Source organism: Thermobia domestica, chromosome 11 (genome assembly GCF_964235325.1).
Source record: "Thermobia domestica chromosome 11, izTheDome1.hap1.1, whole genome shotgun sequence".
NCBI classification, from domain to species: Eukaryota; Metazoa; Arthropoda; class Insecta; order Zygentoma; family Lepismatidae; genus Thermobia; species Thermobia domestica.
In genome coordinates, this window is record NC_137464.1 from 175412610 (window position 1) to 175432284 (window position 19675).

Consider the following 19675-nt stretch of genomic DNA (forward strand, 5'->3'; position numbering starts at 1 on the left):
AGTAAGAATGATTACGCTCTTAACGTGTTACAATATTGTACGTTGGTTGCTTACTCCTGAACTTGGAATCAGTTCCTTTTTTTCAGCATTTTTCTTTCAGTTCCGAGGTTTTGTTTTCTATTTTTATTTTCATTCAGAAATATAATTAACTTATCAATATTCAGATAGATGACTCAAAGTTCTAATTAATTTATTGCCCATGTTAACTAAAATACTTGACCTCATTATTGTGGGATAGTAGTTCTGATTTTTATGTCCTTGGGTGGGCTGAAAACAAATTATAATATATTCGTTATCAAGTTCAAAGTTTTCAGTTTACTTTGAACCACACATATATTTAATTCTGGAATATATTTTATTTATACCAATAACAAGAATTTTAGGAATGATTAAAAAAAAAAAAAAAAAAAAAAAAAAAAGATTCCGATCTTGGCCAATAATTAGTTTTTGGATCAGGGGCCACAACATTTTTAAACGGCCCTAAATCGAGCTTAATATTTTTTTACGGAATAAGCACATCATTCTGAGTTAACTGATAGTTTGGGTTTGGCTACGCTATATGTAGTTTTCCAGATATAAGGCCTACAAGAAAATGTTTGATTGAAATATATTGGATCTTTTGATCCATAAATAATTTAAAGTCAAAAGATGTAGACCTGTATATCAAATTGTATGTGTTATTGTGCCGCATAGGACAGAAGAAAATTTTTCGAGTCCTTTGTGTATGTCTGTAATATTGAAAAACAGGAATAAGATAAAAATAAATCATTTTGAAATCAATAGTGTGAGATTCGTAGTTAAGATGAACGGTGCAGTAAAGTAATTCATTTGAACACAGTAAATACTGAATAACTTCGGTGGTAATGTGTGAATAGCATTCGGTTCAAAACCGTTTTCGGATGTATAATTCTGAATAGATCATAATTTCTAAAAGATATATTTGGATAAACTTACATGTTTTAACAAAATGTAACTACATACAGGTAAAAGATTTGAAGCTGAATAGCATAATTTGTTAGAATAAGTTCAGGAAATTCGAAGTAGCACCGGTAGTGTACCGCAATCAAAATACCATTATAATGATAAATATTGGCAGACCTTCCAATAAATATCAATAGACTTCAAATCGATGTTAGTTATTAATTGATAACTTTACAAGGTAGAGGTTACTGCACTGGAATAGGAAATATTAGAAGGAGAATTTTGCGAATATCATTATTCAAAGTGCATAAGCGATTTACACAAGAAGGGATATCAACTGTGGTATAATTCGTCTAGCAACGTTAGTTTTCTGAAGGAATCCAAACTAAGGATGATGATAACTTTTTGCCGAAACGTTCACGGTAGAAGTGTAATCTGAGTAATTTTGCTTAGTACAACTTTCGCTAGTAAACAAAATATGATAGTCTATTGAATCTTTGAACAAGTTAGTTTTTAATTGATCTAGTCTTTCTTCAACGTGCTTCTTTTAGTAGCTTAAGCATAGTGATAACCAAGTTTGTTTTGCGAATATATCTTGTCATCTTTGTCAGGGTAGGAGTCAAGATATCACAGCACCCAAGGGAAAACACCGTAACTTGCTTTTAAGTTGTACAGAAAAAAAGTGCTCTGCATTATCATGTAAAATCACAGACATTATCTTGTGAATTTCTTCAATATGAATAAAATTTATTTATGCATAAATAACTAAATATTTGATTAAAGAAATTGAGATGATAATCGTTTATGAAATGGTTCAAATTATAGAAGTTATTAATAATTCAGAACCGATTCTTGAGAATAAGTGTTCACATTTACCATCAATGCCTCAGTGTCATTTGCACTGTATTTTATGGCACTTAGAGCCCCTTCAATCAATACTAAGAAAAATATGTAAAAGAAGATAAAAAGAAAGGATAAATTAACACTAGCTGGTTCAAGAAATTAAAATTCATTAGAAACAGGTTAAAAACACCACGAGGACTGGATCAGTGTATTCCTCCTGCTTTTTATTATGCCGTAACTCGTAATTTATGATGTATATAACGTTTTGGTAGATTTGAATTCCTTTACTCTGACGTTGTTTAGGCATTCTCTCTCTTATTTATGTTTCGTCATAATACGCTTTGTTACTACTTAAAGGGGCTGGAAATCTATCGAAAAGTATTTAAAATGTCGGTAAAGCTTTGAATGGCATGTTTGAACTTTTTCTAAAACATTGACAACAGCTATTCTCTCGTGAACTCTAATATTAAACTCAAGTTAATCAGTCTATTTCTTCAAATCCCTATCTGATGAGGTATTTAGCAAATATTTATACATAATATTCTTATTTGTTTTCAGATTAAGAATCCAAATATGCCGACATATTTTACAAATCGAGCCTTGTGTTACCTTAAGATGAAGCGATGGGATGCAGCATGTCAGGACTGCCGACGCGCTTTGGATATGGACTCGACGTTGGTGAAAGGTCACTTTTTCTTAGGCCAGGCTCTCTTAGAAATGGAAGTGTATGATGAAGCTATTAAGCATCTACAAAGAGGTAAGAAATGACTGTTTACATTTCTGAATTCCGTATAAAATAGACCTCCACAATTAGGTATATGCTTCCAGATAATAATAACTAGCTGAACCTGCGCTCTCTACACAGCGCATCATTCGCATATGAGCATAAATCTCCTTCTCATTCCTCACAACATATGTACATGTCCCTTTACAGACACAAGTGAAAGACGTCTTGATTTTTAAAAAATCGGCAAGGGGTATCATAAAGGGGAGATTTTTTCGATTATTTTTTCTCAATATCTCGCACCGTTTGCAAGATTTGAACCTACTTCCGGTTGGAGTTTCTAATTCATGTATGACCAGTGTTTTCTTTCTTCTTGCATGCAGTATGTAATAAGCAAATACATTACATATACAATTAATTATAATATCAGTTATATATGGTGTTCATTGGGCAAAACACTCAAAAAATAAAGATTTATCTTAAGACTCGAGAAATGGTTATCCTTCCTTTTTCACTATTATTTGGCCATGGAACATATACAACATTGTGGTGTTGGAATGTATAACGCATAGGATATGATGCTTTAGGTTTTTTTTTTTTTTAATTTCAACGCATCCAGCGTACCCTAAAAAATGTAATAAAGAAATAATGGCCATGTTTTTTTTAATATTCAATTAGAACTGGACAATCTACGCAAAATTTCCAATCGATCAGTGAAACCGTCATCTTTCTAGAGCCTGTAGTTTCCAAAATCTCATTGTCGAAAGGATTGGCCACAAATATATAAACATAGTTTAAAAGAACTCGGAAGATGGAAGCACAACTCACATGCATTGATTTTAGAGAAGGCTTATTAAAATACAAAGGCTTTAAACAATAATTTTATATCATAAACTTTATGAAAAAGATATAGTTAACTAATTTAGATTATTTAAAGTACAAATACTTAAAATGTTTGTCTCTGTTAAACGTGAAATCACACATAACCGTAAATGAAATATTTGAAAGCTAAAGTTATAGGTTGGAGCTCAGGCGCTTTTAATTGCTATTGTAGCATTTTAATAGATAGATAGTAAAATAAATAAAAAAATACTGCGTTTTTTTCGAGTCTTGAAAAGATGCAGGTTGTCCCGGCAGTTTACAATTCTGCTATGGTGTTCAAATATTTAAAAGAAGAGAAAAGAATTTTAGAGTGTTAACATCCATACTGTAGACTTATTCCCATAGAATTAAAATCTGCTCTGTAAGGAATTAAATTCGTAATCACATTAATCAAAAACTAAAGATGCTAAACAGGGGTTCTCGGACACCAGTGTTAGACAGAAGGAATAATTTATGATATCTCTTCAGTTTCACTTATTTGCAAAGCATCTACATCAATAGTAAATTGTATCCAAAGATATTAAAGGTAAATACACAAATTTTCACTTTTGGCTCGACACAAAGATGCTAAGTGACATTTGACTTGGGAATTTAAAATGTTGTTACAAAATAATCAATACAAAATTAGTCAATACCAAAAAACCGTTTATTAAGAATTTTTTATGTATAAACAAAACCAAAAGCGTACTTTAACATTTTTCATGCATAAGCAAAGCAAAAGAAAAATGTTTTAATCCGTGAAACAAACTGTTTTTGTAGGCTTATGTACGAAATATGCTCATTTAACAGCATATCTTAGTCTGCTTGTAGAGGTGAAAGACCAACATATCCCAAATATATATAGAAAGGAGAAGAAGAAATAGTCGACTCGGACAGGACGTGATTGTGCGTAAATGAGAGGTGTCCGTAAAAAGACGAAATTGAAATCTTTCATTTTACGTCCCACCGTAAAAAGACAATTCTCTCCTGTAATAATATATACAATTTACAATTTATTTTTGCCAGTAGAGAAAGTCTTTCCTTACGATGAGGATGTTTGCTATTGAAAAGTGTCTATTAAGGGAGGTTTCACTAGTATACAGGGTTGTGCATTTTTCTAAAAATGTACGAAATTTCACATTGTCCACTTTTTGTCATCACAGATAAATGCATGACAAATCTTTGAAAAATATAGAATGATTTGATTCACTATATTGTTCAAGGAGCTGTTGCATTGTTTTTCTTCGTTCACTCGTAGCTTAAAAGTTCGCGTTTATGTTTCTTTCCCTACACTTATTGTTGCGTAATAAATTTTCTGTCAGTTGCAATTCATAAAGAAAAAATGAAATGAAATCTTTGAAGTTTTACGTCCCGCGGTTATGCCTGTTAGGCTAAAGGAGACTGTGATAATGAGAAATGAGTGAGATGGTGGAATGAAGAAAGTGGGAGGAAACGGGAGAACCCCGAGAAAACCCACGAGCACGGTGTTTGTCCACCACAAAGTCTACATGGCGCGAGCTGGGATCGAACCAGGGACCCCAAGCACCGGAGGTGAACGCTCTACCACTGAGCCACCGCGCCCCCGCAGTTCAGTAAAGAGTAGAGCTATCTGTCGTGAAACTTTTCCAGTACATGTTCAGAAACAAAACTATTTATTTTCGAAGATGTACTTTTTTAACTGGAGACATTTTCCAATAACAAAGCTACACGCTATGTTCTACAATACTGTCTACCTAAGCCGTTCACCTGTCTCACAGATTATCTGAAAATATCTATAGAGTTGAAGGCAGTGAGGAAGGGGGAGATGGGAAACACACAACAACTTCAGTTTTCAAAAATGCAGAATTTGAAGAGGGGAAAAAAAATAGACGCTTTCTTTAACTTATAAAATATGGTATTCTTTTTCATTTATAATTTCTTTTTTCGTGAACATGTAGAAGATATGCAGTTAAAATAGTAAACGCATACCAAAAGTGTACGTAAATACGTCACGAATGTAGAAAAATGCACTTTCTGTGTATGTATATCAGAAATTGAAAAAAAAAAAAATGTAACAAGAAATGTGTTCTAAGACACTCAATTTTTAATGAAAGAAAATTATACCATAATGACCAATGTTTCTATTCATCGCGGAAAAAGATGCAACATCATTGAAATCCTAACCTACTTATAACATATTAAGCAAAGAAGATCTTCACATGCTTAAAACTTTGTGTTCACTGGGTATCTTATTTGAAAAGCTTATATTATTACTAACCTAGTAACTTCGTTAGATAGCTCACTTTATTTAGGGTGAGGGGGAGAGGAAGCTATCCTGTGTTTACATTCCTTCTTTTTTATGAATTAAGTTTAGTGTAAGTGCACTTAATACTATAAGATTATACCTATTACAATTTTTTCTTCTTCAAATAAATGGAAGAATTTTTGTCCAATTCTTTACAAATTTTTCGGTCTCACATTTCATGCACTATGGAATCCAAGCTAGTACAATATTGCCATATCCTGTATCTATACGCATCGAAATTTATGCACAGAAGATCTGGTATAATTTAATAAATCATTGATTCAAACAATAAATTAATGTGAAACCAAAATTCAGCTATTTAATTTTTTGTTGATGTAATTTGAGATTATGGTATCCCATTTCTTTCCTCAGTATTTAATTTGGATTTTCCGTCCTAATGAAACTGCTTCAAAAATATTCATTTCATTGAGCGTTTTAGCCTTAATAAAATTGTGAAATCGTCTACCGTAACACCGACAGATTTTTCGAACTATATTCATTCACTGTATTCACCTGTCACTATACTCAATAAGAGAATTTACATACCACATATATGAACAATCTCGCTTTGTGTTGTATTTTATATGTACCAAATGTATATACACAATATATATAAACAAGTAATAATTCCTTTGTTTAATCCCGTGTTCTTTACACCACTTCTTACTTCTTTAGATATTCAAAAAAGTATATATAAAAAAACGTAAAAGAATGGAGTAGATGGTTAAAAGCATATTTCAGAACCTAGTCGAGTAATTTTCCATTTGAAATATGCCATAGTAGTTGTATATCATGAACAGGGTAGGATTAACAAAAATAATGATATAAGCCTCATCCACCAAGCATTTAATTATGGTCATACAGAAGCAGAATTTATGGGGCATGTTCTTTGTAAGGTAACTTTCGGTCTGAAGGTCATTTTTTAAAAGCGGAATTGAATCAAGAGTTAAACGCTAACCCCAAAACACAGACATCAGTGTGACTTCACGTTTATGTTTTGTAAATGCGTCTTCAGTATTAACGACCCACATAAAAACACATTTTTTTCATACTTTACAGAATATAACTTGACGTGCTTTCTTTAATGCAAAATCATTATCATAGAACCAATGTTAAAGTCAAAAAGAAGCTCATGTTGTATTGCTGAATGCTCGATAGGTCTGATTCGTTTTCGACTACATAAGGCACTTTGCCAAGCTTTTAAGTGTATTTCCTAACTAGCTGAAATGTCCGCTACTCGCACGGGAAGAATAGGCTTATGGGAAATATTTGAGCCTCATCTTCCCCTTAAGATATGCATATCAATGAAAGTGTGACAGTAAAAACCCCGTAAGTAATTCTATTTAAATTTTGAACTCGACCTCCTTTAGGATACGCCCTGTAATCAAAATAACATAATAAGAACTTAGCTCAAGGTAAGTACTAATTATGTTCCAGAATTCATTTCGAACAGCTCAACCATTTCCCCGTGATGCGATCACAAACAACAGGCCACATCGCTTTCATGTGAAGAAAACATATGTAGAAAATGTCCCCTCCCATCCCTCGCCTTAAACTGGAATTCTCAGAAACTCTGGGATACTAATTTTTAATGAGGAGTTTATATACCGGCTTTCACCCTGCTAACTTGACGTACTCGTGACATATTGTACTTTTTTACATAAATATTGAATTCTCTACCCTTTAGGATACGTCCTCTAATCAAAGTAGCATAAGTATTTAGCTCAAAATAAGTGCTATCTATCTTCCACAATTCATTTCAAACTTTTCAACCATTTTCCCATGATGTCATCACAAACAAGAAACATCGCTTTTAATGTGAAAAAGAAAGTTACGGAAAATGTCCCCATCTCCCTAAGGTTATGGAATATGCCCCCTTCTCCCTATTCTCATTGAAACGGGAATTCTCAAAACCGCTGAAATACGTGTTCACGTATTTTTCCAAGTTTTATCTTCCTAATTTGAAAGGATCGTGAGAAACTGATCGCCACCCCACCTTAGGATACGCATTTTAAATAAGGTAACATGATAAAAACCCAGTTGGAGATAGCTGTTAACTATATCCAAAGATTCATTTCGAACGGTTTAGTCATTTTTCCGTGGTGTGATTACAAATAAGATCCTTTTAATTTTTATATGATAAAAGATTGTTGATTGTCTTGTTATGGTTATATATGAAAAAGAGACGTAGAAAAGTTGGCGAAAATAATGAAAACTTCTTGAAATGGGTTTTATTTTTTATTTTCATGTATTTATTTTTTGATCATTGATATATAAATGTTTTTCATAAAAGTTAGTTCACCCAGCAAAGAGATACCCTGAAACGAGATACCCACAGAATATTTTTTTATAAATCTTTTATTTTCGAAATAGTTCGCTTCTTAGGAATTACATATAGCATAATATTGGAGACAATAAGTTACAAATGTTCTTACTTGTTCTAATTCGTGTATGAAGTAATTTATAATATAGCCCATAATCGTAGTAGATATTTTCTCGTAAAACAGCAGTTCTTCCTTCTTTTTCTTCGACCTTATTCGTCATAAAACATATTTTCTTAATGCTTTTTTACTTTCCGTTGTAAGAACTTACGCATTGTGTTCATTTTCTAGGCTGCTAATTTCGGTTCAGACATTAGATAGTGCAAAGTAAATTCTAAATCTCTAAGCGCGCCATAATTTCAAGGTCTATTTCCATAATTAGCATAATTCGTTTTGTTCGTTCTTAGAACATATTTTCAGACGAAATGAAGCCGTGACTAATGGTGTAAAGACAGAAACTAGTATTTAAAAATCAGAAACTGGTAATTCTTATATTATAAATAAATTTCCCACCTATTCTTGAATTTGAGGCAAGATAACATTGAACCTCCAAACGAGAATTCCAGAGGATTTTTCATATGAGAGATTTATTGTTTCTTTTAAAGTGTTCCACTTTGTGAAACTGCTGCTAAAATACATTGTGCATTCTTTGAACAAACGAGAAAAATAGAAAGCAGTGTATACATAAATGTCTGCACTCGTCATTCTCGGCACAAAGGTGATTAAGTAGCTCATGGCAAATACAGTGAAAGATATTTATTTCTGTTTTATCATCCTCATTCCTCCTCACTTCGCGCTCATGTTTGGATCATTGTTGTACGCAAGTTAAAATATTTTATCTGTGCTGTTTCAGGATTATTACTTTTTTAAAAAAAATCGTAAATGTCTTTGCTGTTGTAAGTTAGTTATATGCTCATGTTTCGGATTTAAGTTTACCAGTTGATTGATTGTACTTATTTTTCTTTCTTTAGCAAACGACTTAGCAAAGGAACAGAAATTGAACTTCGGAGATGATATAGCGAGTCAGTTACGTGCAGCTCGGAAGAAGAGGTGGAATGTTCAAGAAGAGAAGCGAATAGCTCAAGAAATAGAACTTCAGGTAGAATTTCTGTTGTATTCAGTTGTATGGAAAGGAGTACTTAGATAAATCTCTGTTGATAGAGTACAGGAGCTAATGAGTGAACTATTAATTTTAATGCGATTAGTAACGCTTGAGTATTCTTCATTTTGAAAAAAGAAAGAAAGAGAGAAAAATACATTCAATGAAGTGGAATATTCCAGCGGTAACATATTTATATTCTAATCTTAGTTTTATCTTTAGCAACTAGAATAGAATGCATAGAGACACTTTCTTCCCTTTTTCTGTCTTTCGTTACATTTCATATTTTTCTTCTCGTAAAAGGTTGAATTTTGAAGAAAATCGGCAACAGCGATGTAAAAATAAAATAATACATAGACAATTTTCTGGATAAATTAATTTTAAAATTTGAACTATATAGAGAGTGTTTTGTAAATGTTTAAAATTATTAAATGTACAGAATATTCTACATTGTATATAAGAATGCAGTTTAAATATTTTGACTCTAAAACTAAGAGGAAATATCAAAAATATCTAGAGCTTTTTTTTTTTTTTTTAATCTCTATACAACGGCCGAGCATACCATCAATAAAATTCCAGTCAAGAAAGTGCTAATAATTCAAGGAAATTTTAATGCCAAGGTTGGAGAGAGAATAGACGATATATATTTAAGATTTCTGATTGCACCATATGGCCTGGATGTGCGGAATAGTAGAGGAGAACGATTGTTGGAATTCTGTGTGGAAAATAATATGACGATCTGTAACACTTTTTTTTTTTCAACTTCATCCAAGAAGGCGATATAATTGGATTTCGCCCGGAGATAGAGTTAGAAACCAAATTGATTTTATGTTGATAAAGCAACATTAGATAACTATCCTAGATTGTAAGACCTTTCCTGAAGCAGAACGTGGTAGTGTTCACGTTCTATTAGCCATGAAAATATGGATCAGACTCGAGATTAGGAAGGAGAAAATCAATTACCACTGACTAACTAGAAATCCCTTCAAGAATTCAGGAAAAATATAAGACCAAAACTACAAGAAATCACTGCTTGTCTGATTGAATGTTTCTGAACGTATGGAACACACTGCAAAATTATCGAATTACTCATCTGGTAATGTTCCTGAAATTTTCCCTCGATAGACCAAACGGAATACTCGACCATTCATCCTCAGGGACATACAGTGGCATAAGTCCATTTCCATAACGATCTTCAAATTTTCTTCTTGTGTCTCCACAGTGGTAATCAAAGTATATTACCAAATCTTTACCGATTTATCGATACTTACGTTCATTTGAAACTTTTATATTGTGCTACCTCAAATACTGAAAGAAACGTTTTTTGAAGCATGTTTCATTAAAACAGTGAATTCAATGCTAAATACTGACAAAGGAAATCTTGATAGGGATTCGGATGGGATATCGTGTGTATTAACAAAACAATACCAAAAATTAGCATTAATCCTTTAGTACATATTTGTTTGATTAAAAACTTTAAAAAGCTATGGTTTACGTGAATAAAAATTTGAAATTTACATGCTACAAAATTGGAAAAGGAGTTTGACCTGGCTACATAGTGTACTGAGCGATCTAAATTCGTCCATTTCGTTGAATGGTTATGGCGACGTGCTAATTCAGAAAGGATATCTAAAATACAAATTATATAAAACAGGTGGTTAGAAATGTAATTAGTCACTAATATTAGAGCTACTTGTACAAAATTATATGTGAAAAAATAATAAGATCAAGCTATTAATATTGGGAAGCTTAGGCAACCATGAGTATTGATAAAATGTAATATTTTTTTAATTACCATTGTGGAGACACAAGAAGACAATGTGAAGGTCGTGTTGCAGAAAATTACTTAATCTACTGTGTATCCCTGAGGACTAATGGACGAGTGTCCGATTCGAAATATCGGAGATAATAGATTACCTAATTCTGCTTTGACTATAGTGTATATGAAAGAAGTGAACTGGGTAGCGTGGTTGTGAGTGCACCAGCATGAAAGCCAAAGATCTGGGGAGCTGAGAGCGAGTGTATTTCTGGCTCTACATTACTTCCGCATTTTTCACACCTTGAATTTTATTGAACTCACACATTCTAGAAATTCGGTTGACTTTCCCTTTGTGTGTGTGTGTGTGTGCGTGAATGCAATAAAATGTTATTAAATGACGAAACGAAATGAGAGTAATTATTTTCCTACTTATTACAAATTATAAGGAGAATTAAACATGTGAAATAAATATACACATATGGATTTAATTAACAAATAAAGGGGAAATGAATTCGTTGGAAAATTAATGTTCATAACAAACTCCATCGTCAGTTTTAAATTTTTTACTACTCACTTCTCTCTCCTAAATCTGTAGAGAAACTCTTTATCTTGTGATCAAGGCCGACCATTTTCAGATGAACTGCTTTGCATCCAATCCACAAGGCTGAAATAACAAATGTTCAGATATTTTCCTATTACTGAAAGAAAACTTAATATAATATGTATGAAGAGAGATGTATCAACAGTCTTTTTTATCAGCGCTTGTCCAGAAAAGTAACTTTCCTATGCATTCGTCCTTCCGTTGGTCGTTTCTAACTAGGCCATATAGAAGTGCTTTTCCTAACGAATGTAGTAACAGTGTGTGAGTAAATATTATACATGACGATTATTTTAGTCAATTTAAGGAACTAAACTGGCACATGATTACAAATAATTATAATCACTTGGACTAATTTTGGTATACCTCTGTCATTTAGTAATTGCCCAAATTTTCAGTGGAAACTCACATCTTCCTCAGTGGCATTTCCTTAAAGCATCTACAGCAACTATGTGCAACAGCCGACCCTCGAGCCTTTCCCGGCCCACTGAACCTTTTAATCCGGCTCGCATGACTCATTACTGAAAACGAATTTCTTACGTAATTTCTTAGACTGAGCTGAAAGCTTTTCTTGGATAACTGATGTCCGCCTTGAAAATATCTTCCGTATTGGAACATCCAGCAGGGTGTCTATCGGTCACGAAAGTCATGAAAAAGTCACGAAATCAGAAAACGGTCATGAAAGTCAAGAAATTTAGCTTTTGGGTCACGATTTTTTTTTTAATTAATCTGTGCAAATATAAGTGTAGATAGGAAAATTTTGTTCTATAAAACGTCAAAATTTCACCATCAAAAATGTCTCTGGTCGGCTTTAGATGCTACCAAATCGCAAACAAACCACGCTTCTATCAAATGCATGAAAATTCGGCCCAATTCGCACTCAAATTCGCTCTTGAGAATGTTACTAAATTTTATGGTTTGGGAAGGAAAAGGTCACGAAATTTCATTTTGGAATTTTAGTAGACACCCTGTCCAGTGACCACCGAACATTAGCAAACTAGTCAAGTGTTCCACTAAAATGGTAAATAAATAGATTTTTCTGCTTTTCTTTAGTAAGTAAATATTTTGCTTACTGTTATAACAGTTTTTTATTCCTGGATATTAGTGTACGATGAACGATTTCATAAATTGAATATGGCTATTCAGTTCTTGTGAAAAACGTTGTACATTGTCTCGTACGACCCTCGACGCCAGTAAGTCCTCTGTGGTTGGCCCATTCCCTGTTCCAACTTGCACATGGCCTGATCTACAGCAAATTCATCGCTTCCATGGTATCCATCATTGTGGTATAGAAGCATCACAACAAGAACGTTTCTTCTAATAATATATATATATATATATATACAGATACTTTGATAGGAAATATATTAAGCACAGTTCATAGGCTCAAGGTGTAACCGTGTAATACACCTGTACCATTCAGAAAATATTTGAGAAGGTTAATCTCAATAAAACTTACACAGTATTTCTGTGAAGGTTCAAATTTTTAAGAGTGCAACTTTAGTTACTGTTAATATTGAGATATTTGAATATATTGTTATTGCTATAAAGAAACATGTTTGTAGAGATACTTCTATATCGCAACAATTAATACTATGTGGCAGGGTTGGCTGGTTTAAATCAAGGTGATTTAAACCATGGTTTAAACCAAGGTTTAAACCAGCTGGTTTTTTCAAAAAAACCAACTGGTTTAAACCAAAAAACAAAAAAATGTTCGTAAAAATGTAAGTGTTTGTAAAATCTTGATGAACACACATTTGTGGGTTATCACGTTTCACTCCCGTATATTATTCGTATTATATTCAGACCTAAATTGCCCATTCAGTACTCAAAAAGATTATACTACAAAAGCAACTTTTTTTTACAAGTTTATAAATGTTTATTTTGTGATTTTTTTGTAGTTGTTATTATTGTTATGTAATTGCAATCGAAGAAAAATTCTAAATATTGTTTCGTTTCAATGTTTACTATTGATAAAATACATCGAAAATGCCGTACTTTTTGTGTGTGTGTGTGGGGGGGGGGGGGTCATACAGACCCCACACGAGGCATTTAGTGAAATAAGTATCTTTGGTATCTATTTATGTATAAATGAGTCTGAGCCAAAGTGGACTCAAATAATTCGTATCTTTATTCCCTTTTCTTATTGATATGCAGATTAAGTCGGTGTATTTCTTTAATTTGAACCAATAAAAGTCGTTGTTAACTAACTTGAACTAGATTAGTTCTTCTGTACTCCGTCGTACTTTGAAATTGTTCATATGTAATTAATTCTGTGTAATGGTTTCACTTGTGCAACTGTTTATCTTTTTGTCCTTCTGAAATGACTCTTGACAGTTATATTAAGAAGCATGTAAAGATCAGTACACGGCCATTCCATTCTTACGGACGGGACATTTTAGCTCACGATTGTAACAAAAAAACAAAATTCTAAAAAAATATACAGGATTGTTTATATATCTTAAGATTGGTAGCTTGGCCCTTTTTATCTAACCTTATTTTTTAATAACAGAAATCGATTTTACCGTCTTTATGATGATCAGTAAGTAAACTTACGGACGGGACATTTTTTGGACACATGTTGTTGTAGACGTCAACTTGAGCGTCATTTTCTGCGAATTGCAAAATCTTAGCAAGCTTATTTTTTTTTTCTGTGAGGTTTAAACTATTTACCTACATGTTGCCTCACATTTCATCTGAGAAAATTTATATTTCACTCAATTATAAAAGAGTCAGTAATCTTACGGACGGGACCAAGAATTATCTTACGGACGGGACAAAAAAATAATTGATAAAAAGGGCTTCTTGGAACACACTTTACTGTCTGAACTGAGTTATTACTCACTAAAGAACTAAAACTAGACGTAATGTTTACAGATTCGAGAAACAGAAAGGAATTATGCACTTGAACTCTTAAAAATTAACACAACTACATGTAATAAGTACATAGCAAATTACTCTTTTAAATTTGCAATATTACTAGAAAACTAAAAATATTTCGTCTGGCCTACGATATTAAGATAAGGAGATTGGATGAGACTTGTAACTTCTTAGATTTTTTTTTTTACTTGGATGTAAACCGTTGAATTCACATTTTAAAATATTTAGCACGTACAAAAAATCAATAACATCGTTCTTCTCAACACCAACTTAAGTGACAACAATTGTTTGTGTGTGTGTTTAATTTCTTTGAACACTTTAACCAATTTGGCTACTTTTAATGTCACTCTGCTTAACTTATTGGGGGTTATCACATTATTATCCAGAATCCGAGTAAATATCACTGAATTTCACTCGCGCTCCTTTCGGATGGTCTTCAATCTCTTTACTTGGATCTAAATCTGAAGATTCTAGCTCAGCATGCTTCCACACTTCGTAACAACTTGTCTCAGATTGAATAGTTCTTCCGGTTTCAATCTGACGCTCATCAACAGGGCGAAAATAATGTCGAGACTGAACTTGCATCATAGAACAAACGACGGTCCACCTTTTCTCGAGAATATCCCTGTGTTCACTCACAATTTCTTCACCAACGAAGGCTAACTGAATTCTGTCGGGCTTACAAAGCTCAGTGCAGCATTTGAAAAGTTCCCTTGCTGTAGAAACCTCCATCTGTCGAGACTTAACCCTTTCCCAGACCATCCTCTTGAGTGTGCCTCCTACACCGTCCACGGCTCCTTTCCCGTGAGAAGTTGCAAAAAAGTTCCACTCACCAGTCACCCCAAAGTCATTTTTTATCATACACATGTTTGCCAGGGTAAATTTATTTTTGAACTCCTTAGCACAGCCATCTGAGAAACATTCATATGCTCAATTTTGTGTTTTGCTTTTAAGTCAGTAATTAAAGTTTTCAAGAATACCCACACACAGGACTTGCCGTGACTCGTATTGTCACTAATAATCGCATAGCACTGCTTTGAATTCTTCATCCAGGCCACACCAGGAAAAATAGTGACTTGAGTTTGGTTCCAGTTTGCGCTCTGTATTTCTTCTTGTGCCACACAGGAATAATTTTCTGCAAAATCTACTTGCAGAACAACTTTACCACACTTCAAGTTCTCTTTTTTTCATTTGAATGTAAGATTCTTGGGTCATCTTAACAAAGCAGTGAGTCTTAAATTTTAACAAGCTTTTTCGTATCACATTTACTGCATCTGGAACAGTCCCATGGACAGTACAACGAGTTGGGTGTCCGTTCACATCAACCCACTGCTTCCAAAAAATTTCTTCACTTAAATGACAATCACTACCAATGAAAGCTGAAAGATCTGTTGGAGAAACAGTTTCCAGCTGTTTCATGTAATTTTCGTTGGTCACATCACAGCAAAGGCCTTTAAGATCTTTGGCGGTTTTAGGAAAACCATGTATTGCCTTGACCAGTTCACTCACAATGAAATTGAAGTTCGCGTGAAGCTTACAAACACAAACATTATGTGGCATATTAGAACTAAGCATAATGTGTGTTGGTCTTAATTCGTAGAAATTACTTTTCTTTACTTTAATTTCAGGATACTCTGTACGAAACAAAGCAAATGTTTCTTTTACTGCCATTAAAAGGTGTCTCTTTTGTTTTTTAATTTTTCCATTATCAGTTTTAACGCTCTTGAAATCGCGCTTTCCAGGAGCTTGCCTACTTATGTCGTCACAGCTGTAGAAATCTTGAACCTTTTGTATAGTTTCATTGTTGAGGATTGTAGCCCACCTTTCAGTGATGGCAACAAATATTAACTGTGTCGAGTACTTCTTACGGACGGGACATATTTTCTTAATTCGTTTATTTGTTAAATATGAATCACTGGTTGATCATATTTTGAAAGTAAATTGAAATTACATTTCTTCCTTTACATATGTGTTTTCAGAACGTTATTATTATTCTACAGAACATAGAAAGAACTTCTTTACCGTTTCTCTTACGGACGGGACATCCGAAACACTTTTAAGTGCTGAGCTATTTCTAGGAGTATCAGAAGTGATAATTCACTGCCGAACACTGCATCGTACACACAATAGACAATGACTTTTCCCCTCCAAGTGTTGCTTTCTCAAAGTCAGTAGCATGGATAAATAAGTGTTGCCAACAGACGCCTGAAATATTTCCCGGCAATGCACAGGCAGTTCAGTAAATTCAAACTGCCAAAATTGGACAAAATAAATTTTAATTGAGTTTATTTATTTTTCACTCAATGATATACATTCTTCGCTAACTTAAGGCATATTTTCAGTTAAATACCAACAACATGAAAATTTCACTACAAGGTTTACTTTTGCATGGAATGGCCGTACAACGTTTTTTTTTTTTTTTTTTTTTTTATCAGGATTCCTTCGTGAGTGAGTCGGCAGACGTATCGCATTTGTGGCCAATTAGTCCTGGTTCCGAGTTCAAATGGAGGACGATTTCTCTCGGATGTAACTCGAGAAGCGGTTATTATTCCGCTTTAAGCTTATGTGACCCCTTCCAGCATAACCCGGTTGTTGCATAATAACATCAAGGCGAAACAAACTTATTTCTGTCCATATATGATATGAATATATAGAGCAAATCATTTAAACCATAAAAACCTGGTTTAAACCAAAAAAACCTGGTTTAAACCAAAAAAACCGTTTTTTTTGGTTTTTTTAATAAAAACCATGGTTTTTGCCAACCCTGCTATGTGGTGTGATTAGTTAGTTGTAAATGCTGTAATAATACACCGATGAGGAAGATAGGAGTTCTCATTAAAAATTTCGGCACTAAATGACAGGCATATACCAAGGTTAGGCCAGGTAAATAATTATTTAAATAATTTTATGTACACTAAGTATTCGTAGGCACAGCTCAGTGATGGACTAACACAAGAAAAGCAGTGTAGGGGATCAACTACCCAGTAAACAGGTTATAGTTCGCGTCCCGTTAGTGAGCAGCTAGATATTTGTATTAGTCCATCTCCATTACATTGCGAAGCAGTAAAGCAGTAGTTGTACTTTTGATCTAATTTCTGTCCATATATATATATATATATATATATATATATATATATATATATATAGATATAGATATATAGATAGATAGATAGATAGATATAGATATACGTATCAATTAAATTTGTTGTACTTTTAAATGTGAAATATATTTGGTGTTTGTTCTTTTGTTGCAGACGTACCTTAACCGTTTGATACGTGAGGACATGGAACGACAAATATCTAAAATTCAAGAAAGTGGAAATGATGAAGATCAGGAAAAAGTTATAGAACTGGAACAATATTGTGTAAGCATTATTTTCTTTTCTTCTTTGCTTTGTATACTGTTCAAAAGATGATCATTCAGAAGTCATGGTTCTACGTGAATGAAGTTTTATACACACATGCTACTGTGGACTATACATGATTGTATTCACAGATGTCTATATCAACTGACATAATTATAGAAGAGTCAAAAGACTATATCAGTACGTTATTTATACGTCAGTACGATTTCTATTATGTTCTTTTCATGGAGACGGTCACAAGGTGTCAGATGTCATCATGGGAAGTAACATTCCAGTTTTCTTCCGCCTGGTGGCATAGTTGTTCAAGGTTCGTCGTCGATTTTTGTTGACTGGACTAGGTACCGTCCAATCGAATTTCGTACATGTTACAGGGGAACAGCTGTAATGATCATGCAGGTCAGGGGAAGATGATGCGATCTGGGAGAGTGAATTGGGTTACGCGGGCATCATCGAGTTCAAAGGGTGCATTTCGCCGATAGTAGTTGACGAGAACGGAACGCTTGGTTAATGTTCTGGATGTAACGTGTTCCTTGGATAAATAGCAGAAGCGAACGATTTTTGTCGGCCATGACTCCCCGCACCATTATATCTGACATTTGGTTCTGTGTGTCATTACATTCACTGTGGAACAGTGTTGTTCATCTAGTCGATGCAACACTTGCAAAGACCATCACGAGCGCCGAGACAGAACCGGTTCTGATCACTAAACACAGTGACGTGCCAGTATTCCTCCGATTACATTTTTTCAGGGTAATTGCTGGTTGCCGTTCGGAACAATGATTTGCAAGTACTGGACCAATGGGATCATCATTGAAGCAGCATACACTCCTTGTGCAACGACCATCTGTCTGATTCTGCTTAGCCCACATACGCTTAAATGATTTTTTTCTCGAGAATTTAGGTGAAATTTTCCATACTGAGTGTACACTGTTCCAGAAAGAAAGTTATGAATGAATTTTCCTAAAACATAGACGTTTTAGAACTTTTTAATGTTGCAATAACGAATCTCTAAGCAAATACAAATAGGATACAAATATGTTTTAAAGTTACAGAAGTGAATCACTGGAAAAATAACTAACTAACTAACTCTATGGCGTATGAAACCTGGAGGTTCAATGCCGCGTTCACAAAAGTTCTCCACTGACTTCTTATACTTAGCCAATTGAATCCAGTTTCTACTTTGTATTCCTATCTCTGCGAGATCCATCTTAATATTGTTCTCCCATCTGCGCCTAGGTCTTCCTAATGGTCGTTTTCCGATTAATCTTCCAGTCAAGACTTTAAAAGCGTTTCTACTTTCTTCAATTCTAGCTACATGACCTGCCCAACTAAGTCTCCTAGACTTGATAACCCTAACAATGTTGGGTAAACCGTATACATTATGTAGCCCCTAGTTATGAAGTTTCCGCCATTCCCGTTCCTCTTGGGTCCGAATATTCTTCTCAGGATCTTGTTCTCAAATACTTTCAGTCTATGTTCTTCCCTCAGGGTAAGCGACCATGTTTCGCAACCATACAGAAAAACATTCATGATCATCGTTAGTACTTCTTTCAGGAATCACTGGAAAAATACTAATGAATAATTGAATCACAAAATATGTTCTTTTAATGATGGGACAACCGAAACAAAGAATTTCTTAAGAAATGAGCTAATAATAGTTACGACTAAAAATAAGTCGTACGACTGAATATAATGTAGAGTTTATGCTTGAATACATTCATGCCTTGTGGCATTGAATTATCTGTTTTGTTTGATATATTTCGAAGCATTTCTTGTGCAAGACCACATTACATTTCTTGCACCTTTACATTGTTTAGAACGTGCATAAATCATTCCTCAGTCTTCTTGTTTCTGTTCCATCATATATTCCTTTTTATCGTACCACATTCTAGTAAACCATGTGGCGACAAACCTGTAAAACCCGTGGAGGTAAGAAAATTTTAGAACATCGGGAAAAATCAAGAAATTTTAATAGTCCGGGAATTCCATTTTGCTAAGAATGAGATTTTAAAAACATTTG

At 33.8% G+C, this 19675-nt stretch overlaps 1 protein-coding gene across 1 annotated transcript in view; it reads left to right on the forward strand.

Annotated features, from left to right (window-relative positions):
* Positions 1–19675, forward strand: part of STUB1 (STIP1 homology and U-box containing protein 1) — a 74928-nt gene that overhangs the window by 10265 nt on the left and 44988 nt on the right. Inside the window, exons 2-4 of the mRNA XM_081731347.1 lie at positions 2323–2521; positions 8926–9053; positions 17545–17655. Of these exons, the coding sequence (XP_081587473.1) occupies positions 2323–2521; positions 8926–9053; positions 17545–17655 (438 nt within the window). The remainder of the gene's footprint in view (positions 1–2322; positions 2522–8925; positions 9054–17544; positions 17656–19675) is intronic.